Source organism: Alligator sinensis, unplaced genomic scaffold (assembly GCF_000455745.1).
Source record: "Alligator sinensis unplaced genomic scaffold, ASM45574v1 scaffold94_1, whole genome shotgun sequence".
In the NCBI taxonomy this organism is placed as follows: domain Eukaryota; kingdom Metazoa; phylum Chordata; order Crocodylia; family Alligatoridae; genus Alligator; species Alligator sinensis.
The window spans coordinates 1,371,669-1,381,013 of record NW_005842073.1 but is presented as its reverse complement, the minus strand read 5'-3'; the positions used below and the strand labels follow the sequence as shown (position 1 = coordinate 1,381,013).

General features: G+C 40.1%; 1 protein-coding gene across 1 annotated transcript in view; it reads right to left on the bottom strand.

Moving 5' to 3' along the window:
* GRID1 (glutamate ionotropic receptor delta type subunit 1) overlaps window positions 1-9,345 on the bottom strand; it is an 852,065-nt gene that overhangs the window by 724,811 nt on the left and 117,909 nt on the right. The window contains exon 2 of the mRNA XM_014519976.2: window positions 6,741-7,025. Coding sequence (XP_014375462.1) covers window positions 6,741-7,014 — 274 coding nt within the window. The 5' untranslated portion in view covers window positions 7,015-7,025. The remainder of the gene's footprint in view (window positions 1-6,740; window positions 7,026-9,345) is intronic.

Genomic DNA, 9,345 nt, shown 5'->3' with positions numbered 1-9,345 from the left:
GTTGTTCGCCCCGGCAGGGGGCGGGGGGGGGCCCCGCCCCTCCCAAGCTGCCCCCCCACATAGTCCCCTGCACCCTCACAGCCCCCACCCCCTCCAGCCCCCGCAACCCTCTACTTACCTGCAATGGAGCCTGGGTCCAGGTCCCTGCAGCCTGCACTGCTGTTTGCCCTGCTTGGGCAGGCAGTGTGCTTCAGCACCAGGGCAAGTGGCAGCCATAGAGACACTCTGGCTGGATACCAGAGTGTCTCTGTGGAAGACCCGAGCCTCCTGTTGCCTCAAAGTAGTCCTGAACCATGCCCTGCCCTGCTTCTACCCCCCCCTCTCCATTTTGTTTTGGTACCGGATTTCCAGGTACTAAATTTTGAGCCCACGCTGCAAATATGCAGTGTGGGGAACATTTTATTTTGTTCCCAGAATGCATCTTGCTGCATCTCAGACTGCTTTGAGACATGGCAAGATGCACATGTGGACTTGTCTGGATGCACCCATACTGTCTAAAGATGAGAATCTTAAGACTCTAGGGACCCCTTGGAGAATGCCAGCTCTCGGTTTTTACTCATTTTTGCCTATGAAAAAATAGAGCAATTCTTCTGTAGCAAGGAACTGAGAAAGACCACAGTAGGTCAGAATTTTTTTAACTCTATGAATTCCTCTACGAAAACTTCAAGTTTATCTTGTAAATCCTGTTTACACACTTAATAGTGCTAACATTGTGTGGCAACCTGCAACTCCCTTGAAAGGATCTGAAGGCATCACAGTGCTGTCGCCCTGGATGAGAATAATTGGTCTATAGTACTGCTGATCCCAGCTCCACAGTCAGGCAGTTCTGGGAGCAATAGTAGTCCTAAAAGCCATTGATAGAGAGTTCCTGTGAAAAGGAGCCAAGACTCTGGATGATAGTGGTTCCCCCCTATAGTGAATCTAAGAAATTATTCTCCACTTCTGTAAGGAGGATAGCATTCTTTTCTTCCACCAAAAAAATTAAGAGAAAGAAAAAAAAGACAAACCTCCAAGGAGACCCAGAAAGGTGAAGTCAAAAGTCATATTGGTAGAAGTTTTTCACTGCAATTTTTTTCTTTCCTTTTTTAACAAATACCCTTTATTCATAACAAGAATAAGAACAGTCATTTTTTCCTACACTTCTTAAAGTTTTGTTCAGGTCAGGGTCCAAAATAACCGATTAGCAAATTAATAAACAAAGCATATTTTTCCTTTTAAAAATATTTTTCTATGATGTTTTGTGCTTTTCAAAAATCATAAAATACTTAGTTTATTTTGAATTTTTTTTTTTACTGAGAAGCAATTTTCAGTTCTCAGCCAACTCTAATAGTTACTCTTTTGATAGTTCCTTGCATATGAAAAGTGCCACTGCAGGGTCAGTTCTGAGCCCCAAGCAGGAAACTGTTTGTTAAACAATTTGGGAACAGAGAGGGTACATGTGCAGAGACCTTATGATAAAAACATAGCACAAAGAAAGAAATGGTTTCAATCACAAATTTAATCCAATGAAAACACAATTATGACTCATGGCCTCTTAGGAACAGATCATATTCAAGCAGTTAAATAAATGTTACATTTAGGTCATCTTGCTAACTTTATTTTTTAAATTGAGGATCTAATTACTATGGTGTATGATTAGTCAATGGTGCACTGGCAATGCAAAATTTGAACTCAATCAAAATTCTATATTTAGGAAATCACCCCCTGGCTTCAACTTTCCCACTCAGGCTACAAATTCTGATTAAACTGGGATCATAATCCCTCCTTTTAGCAACTATAGCACTTTATTTGCTTTCACTGTAAGTAGGACTTCACATTTATTAGTACCAAATCTCTCCTGATTGATACAGTTCACAACACTGCTCTAATTCTTACACATCTCTTCCTGGCTTCCTGATTCTCCTGTGTGCCTGCTAAACCATAAGTTTTGGTGTCGTGAAATACAATTATTGATGATTCTACCTCATAGAAATGCACGGTATAAAACAACCATGCAGACAGATCTCTGTATAACCTTCCAAACATACTTAAAGGTAATGAGGATACTCTTGTAGGAATACAAAGCAGGCCAGAATACAATTTAATGGTACAGATAAAGTCTTCCAGGATACCAGAATCTCTTCTAATTCCTACTATAGATTATTTACATTGTGATCGATGTAATTCCATAGACCACAGTATGTGAACACTATCAATGTTCTTTCAGTGCCAATTCCATTTTTTAATATAAAATTAGAAGTAAATTTTTCATTTATTATAGTGTTTTCAGAATACTCTTTTTAAAACAGAATCATTTGTGGTTCCTTTGGTAAGCACTTCTTATTGTTCTAATTGCATTATTTTCTATAATACCATTTAATTATTTACAATTGTATACTGACTCTCATTTAAGGATCTCAAAGTACATTTCAAGCACTACTTAGATTTCACAACATCCCTGTGAAGGAGGCTTCCCCCTTCCCTCCCCATTTTATACATGGGGAATGACCCAGATGACTGGCCTTCTTGGTATAACATAGTGAGTTAATGACAGAGTAAGGAACAGCATTTATAATTTCTGATCTCAGGCTCATACCACTCAACCACATGCCAGCTGTTAAGACTGTGAAGAGACTTGCCTTACCTATCTTGTTAAATACTGCAAGTTATTATTTGTGTTACCATAGTGCCCAGAAATCATTTTCACAGTAGTCCAGTTTTCCCTCCTGCATCCTAATACAACTCCTGTTAGTATCAGTAGGAAATTAACATGGTACTTTCAAGCAGTGCTAATTTCCCCCCATCCCTCATACCCTTTCTTTTTCTTGAACACACCAGAACAGCAAACGTAGCTTTTCAGGTTCTTTCTGTGCTTCTTAAATCCCATACCTCTTATGCACAAGCCATAAATTAGAATAGTAACATTAAACATGAAAAATGACGGTTATCCAAGTCATAACATGCATTATCTATACAGAAAATGTGAATTCCCCTCCCACCTTTCATAAACGTATAATAGCTATATGGAGATGTACCAATTGATCTTTCCCTCTATCAATACAGACCAGTAAGAGAATATTGTGTAATTGAGGAGAGTTATAATGTCTTATCTTTCAAGTCTGAAGTCTTTGAAAGATCTCTTTCTCTAGAAACAAACTATTACTCATTTCTTTTCCACAAAAGTAGTAAAATTTAAATGCTGCAGTTTGAATTCAGCTTGAATATCACAGTTTGAACACACCTTCTGGCATTTCCACTTAAAAAATTTTCTTTTTAGATCATTCAAATCACTCCTATGAAATTCTTCCATTTCTTGTCACAAGTTCATAAATAATATTTTGGGAGATTTTACTGGAAGGGAACAACTTCCACTCAGTGAAGTTTACACATACAGAATTCTGTCTACAGAGTCCATGCCAAAAATATCAAAGAGCCTATGTTTTATTATTGCCATAGCTGTATAAAACAGCCCTGCTGCAGGGGGTAAGGACACACAATTTGTATGCATCTACAAATCCCCCCTTTATAATTTTTTTTTCTGCATACATCCAAAAGTAATAATCCAGAAAAAAAATTATTTCTGTTTCACGTTTTGCACAGGGTTATTTCCAAATAAAGTTTGCTTGTATTTATTTTTAAATGAGAGGTACAGACACGGTTGTGGAAAAGGAACAAAAGCAAATGGCTAAGAATCTTCAAGCAAACAAGTGGCAGTCATCCTCAGTTTGTTAAATTCCTATAGAGAAAGCTATTTCATATAAACTAGGCTTCTCCCTTTCCCTGAAAATATCCACTAGTTCCTTTAAGAGAGCCACTTAAAAAATTATGTTCCAATTTTGAAATTTTTATGGGGCACAAAAAACCCTTTATCTCAAATCATGAAGAAAACCCAGAATCTCAAATTTTTGATAAAAAATTAAAATGGGATTGGTCAATTAGTAGATTTCAGAAGTATATTTCCTCAATAATTCAAAAATATTCAGTTTTGATTTCACTTATTTGTTTTAACCTTAAAATTAATCTGTTTCAAAACTAAATGTTTCAAATTAAAAAAAGGAAAAACCGTTTTTTCAATAAAAAAAGCTTCAAACATAAGAGATTTTACTCATTTCCCTTTTTTTCCCAAAATTTCTTCTGAAAACCAGACATTTGTCCAAACCCACTGTTACCCATAAACAGGTTTGGAAAATTATAATTTCTTGATAACTGCTGCAGAACAAAATTAACAAAATTAGCTTTACTCCTGTACCAGATTTTTTTTACCTGCTCTGTTTCCTTTTTGCAGCAAAATACAGGACACTGAAAAAAATCTCTCATTACACCCCAGCTGCAAAAACTTCCAGTATAGGAAAGTCTCCAGAGGGCATGGCACTCTTTTCCTCTTCCTTTCCCACTGTCCACAATGCAAAAAACATGATAACGCCAAGGAGAAGTGTAAAAAAGGAAAGCTGGAGATTGCATGACTCCTCAGCTGGTAAACATTCCTTAAGGAATCATAACCAGCTAGTGCATCATAGAGCTGTCCATGGGACTACAGTGACTAGCTATAGCACAGAATCAGCTTCCTCCTCCCCACACCTCCCACATGTTGCAATGAGTCACAATAACATTATAGACAACCTTTCTATTAAACATATTAGGTCTGTGCGAAGCAGCTAGTATTCGCTTCAGATTCAGATTTGGCCGATTTGGGGGACAGTGACTTGATTTGGTGATTCGAATCATTGCCCTGAATTTATTTGGCTGAATCTAATTCGGAGATTCGGCTGCTGCCGAATCTCCAAACCACCCAGGCCAGGCCCATCCCCCCCTGCCACAAGCTCCCTGACTCCTGCCTGCTCCCTCAGCCTCCTCCTCCATGGCTGCCCTGCCTACCCCAGGTCTGGCCCTTTAAGAAAGAAAAAAAAACCCAGAAAAACCCCAAACTCACCGATTCCTGCCTAGTGGGGGGGTGGAGGTGAGCCCCACTGCCCCATGCTGCATAGGGGGCTCTTCCACAAGCCCCCTGAAGCCCCGAGGTGGCTGCAGGAGCTGGTGAGTCCAGGTTTTTTTGTTTGTTTGTTTTTCTTAAAGGACCAGAGCTGGTGTAGGTGGGGCAGCCATGAGGGGGATTGGGGGCTCATGGCAGAGCCCCCCATGCAGTGTGGAGCAGTGGGGGCAGTGGGAATTGCCCCCCCGCCCAGCAGTACCCAGGGCGTGCCTACTTACCAGCTCTGAGTCCAGCTCCAGATGATCATTTGACAAGCTTTGGTTAAAGCACCCCCACTGCCTAAATCAAAGCTCTCTGAATGTTTTCTGAATTAATTCAGAGAGCTTCAAATTGATTTGGACCTTTTTATTGGTCCCCTGATTCAATTTGGATTTGAAGATTCAGCCACCGAATTGGGCTGAATCTCCTCCGAATTGAATCAATACCCAAAGCTTCACACAGCCCTAAAGCATATAGCTCATTGTTTTGGATTAAGTATTTCACTCTTAAAGACTGTAAAGATTCTGGCCAAGTACAGATATTACACTTTTACTAGTATAAGTGATCAGAAACCAGTCTATACTCGTAACAGAACAGAAGTTTGGTACACAAAACTGGTCTATATCTGTAGCAAGAAACCCTTTTGTCTGTCCCCTGCCCCTCAAATGTGAAGCTCCTCCATATGGCAAAAGCCCCTCTTTTAGTATTTGCCCCCTTTTGGGGATGCTTTCTCTTTTCTAACTTTTCTTCCTTCCCCCCTCTTTTTCTTTTATTATATTATTATTATTATATAATGTATACTTGTAGTGAAAATAGAGCTTGTAGATACTTTCACAAATGTACTTTAAGTTTAAAAGTAAGTTGTACCATGTAACAAAATGTTAGCAAGAGCAGAAATCTCTGTATGGAGCAGGTCCCTGAACGAATCATGGTTGATTGTGTAACATAGTAGCTAGTCTGGATAAGCATGTTAATGAGAAGCAATTAACACCTACAAAATTAGAGACCAAGGAGAAGAAAGAATCAATATGTTGAACTCTACCGAAATCTTTATGCCGTGTGTCAATAAACTAGAAGAAAAAAAAAATCAACTTAATAAACAGAGGCAAGTTTTCAGCACTGGAGCATAAAATTAATAAACTTAGATTTTTTTCATTTTCCTTCCAAGTGTTCAGCACCAACTATGCTTATTTTTTCCCAACTTGAAACATCAAATTTGCTCAAGCAGAAACTTCTGTTTGCCAAGGTTTAGTCCAGAGTAAAATGTTGCCAACTGAGATATGAAATTCACATCAGACATCAGGGAAACACTAACTTTAACTATGACTATAATGTCATAAAATATACCACTATGATAAATACTCCAAATGGAGAAAGGCATGAGGAAACATGTAAAGAAATGATAAAAATAGAAGTATTGAAAATTAATTTTAAAGAGAATAAAGCTCAGTTTTGATAGAAACTGTATTAGAGGACTTGTACTCTCTAGAATACACATATGACCCTGCCAAGCAATGTCAACAGTTTATTAATATTTTATTGAAAAACTGTTAGATGATTCAAATTTCAGCTGTCTTAGTATGGCATTGCTAAGCAATTTTACTGCTTCCCTGAGAATTAGTTTTCGTTAAAACTGTGCATTTAAGATAAAGAGCTATGTCTACTCAAAATATTTTCCCCATGTCTTTAAATAGCCCAAACAATTGCATTCCCACAGCATATGTTTATACTTCCTTTTCTAGTTAAACATGAGAAAGTCAATAGTGTCACTGAAACAATATATTTTACTCACCATAATCACTGTCATAGAATACGATAAATTTTTGCCATCGAAGTTCTGTGACTAGTTTTAGCATAACATCATTGAGGCGGACAGGCGGTCTGGCTGCCAGTGTGTATTCTTCCTCCTCAAGGCTAGGGTTTAAGTGGCAAGCAGTACGTGGGGAGCCTCCCGTGTTGCGCTGTACAAAGAGATGTGGAATGTGCATGGCATCCGTCAGGGACTGCAGGGCATTGGCTGAGGCACAGCCAGTGGATGTAACTAAGGCTAAGATCCCCAGGGTCATCAGGTCACATGCTGAGGGGAAAAAAAAGAAAGGACCATGTTAGAGGGAAGTCAAAAATTATTTGGGGGTCAAGTTAAAGTTCTGTGCCAATAATGTGGTCTCTGCACTGAAGAGGTGAGCAAGTTAAGGTCATTTGTATAACATGACACCAACTGAGAAGAGGGAACCACAGATCTTGTAAGCCTTACAGATAAAACAGATGAAGGATAAGGGAAAGATGAAATAACCTTTACATTTTTTTGGACAGGAAACCAACACAGGAAAATTAAATTACTTTTTTCAAGTAACATGGGGCATCTCTACATGTCCTCTGGGGGTGAGGAAGACACTTTAATTAAAGTGGCTCTTGGGAGCTGCTCTAGTTAAAACGCCCACAGTGTCTTGTGTATTCAGCGTCCCATGCTTCAGTATGGTGGTGGAGCTGCTTTATAAAGATCATTTGATGAGCTTTAGTTAAAGCACCCCCACTGCCTTTTTTAAGCAGGGGGATGCTGAATATGTGACATGCCAAGGCTGCTGGAAGGTGCTAATTAGCAGACTTGGTTAATCGAGTCTGCTCCAATGCACTGTACTTGCAGCATGTCTACAGGCACCCAAGAACACTAAGACAGAGAACACATGAACTGAGGTCTCCTGAGTCTCAATCCACTCTCTGGGCCACAAAGCATAGTACGTCATCATATGCGCATGGCAGATAAAAATCCTTTAGAACTTTCCATTGTGTGGAATACATCCATAAAATTGAAATCTCTCTCAATATTTTTTTTATAATTATAAGAAACCCCACTGAATAGCTGTATGACAATTTCAACATGAATTCTTTGCCTTGCCCCTATCCCAGCTGAACTATCCTACTTTATTTAATGAATGCAAGATGCAACCTTAGGGACCAGAGCCAGAACTCCAAATTCCTATCTTCCAGGGTAGTTTATTTCAGTGAACCAGCCTTTCCCTAGCTTGTGCTCCCCCTGCAGACCCCATATACTTTCCTCTCCTGGCTGTCCAATGGCCAGCTTTGAGGGGATGGGTAGAGGGTGCTCTGGGTAATGTCTAACCTGTGGGCTAGTAGTTAGAACACTTAGATGGAGATTCAGGCTTAAATGCCATCTGAGATGGGCCTAGAACATGGATCTTGCAAGTCTCTGGGTAAGATCCTTCAACGCTAGGCCAATAAGCTGGAGGGCCTTTCTCCCTCTCTACTTCTCTTCTGGTAGGTATGCATATACTTGGGCAAACCTTTTTTGCCACAAGTAAAATAAGAATCCAAACTGTGCATAAGTGCTATTAAATTTATAGAAATCAAGGGTTGGAAAGGACCTCGAAAGATCATTGAGTCCAGCCCCCCCTGCTCTGGACACAAATACTGTTGAGATCAAATGATCCCAGCAAGGTGTCTGTCCAGTCTCCTCTTGCAGACTTCCAAGGTTGGGGACTCTACCACCTCCTTGGGAAGTCTATTCCAGATTCTGATCACCCTTACCATAAATAAGTTTTTCCTTACATCAAACTTGAAACCACACTCTAACAGTTTATGGCCATTGCTTCTTGTTCTCCCCTAAGGTGTCCTAGTGAATTTTCCCTCCCAGCTCCCAATATTCACCCCTTACATATAGGAACCAAGTACCCCCTCAGTCTTCTCTTCCCTAGGCTGAATAGTCCCAGATCCCTTAGTTGTTCCTCACAAGGTTTGTTCTCCAGGCCCTTAATCATTCTTGTGGCCTTTCTCTGGACCCTTTCAATATTCTCCATGCCTTTTTTAAAGTATGGCACCCAGAACTGGACACAATACTCCAGATGGGGTCTCATCAGTGCCAAGTAGTTAGGAAGTATCACTTTCTTAACCTCACTCACAATGCATCGGCTAATGTATCCCAGTGCGTTGTTAGCTCTGTTGACTACAGCATTGCACTGGCAGCTCATGTTCATCCCATGATCAACCATAACCCTGAGGTCCCTTTCAGCCATCGTCCTGGCCAGGACATCTCCTCCTAACCTATATTCATGTCACTGGTTACTTCTCCCAGATGAAGCATTCTGAATTTATCCTTATTGAACTGCATCTGGTTCTGCTCCACGCACCTTTCCAGCTTGCTCAGGACTGCCTGGATTCGCATCCTAGCCCCTAGCATGACCACTTTTTCCTATTACTTTGTATTATCCACAAACTTGGCCAGCATGCTTTCCACATCCTCATCTAAATGGTTGATAAAGATGTTGAGCAGCACAGGACCAAGAACCAAACCCTGCAGGACACTATGAGCCACCTCCCACCAAGGCGATACAGACCCATCACTAACACTCTATGGGTTTGACTCTTTAGTCAGTTCACAA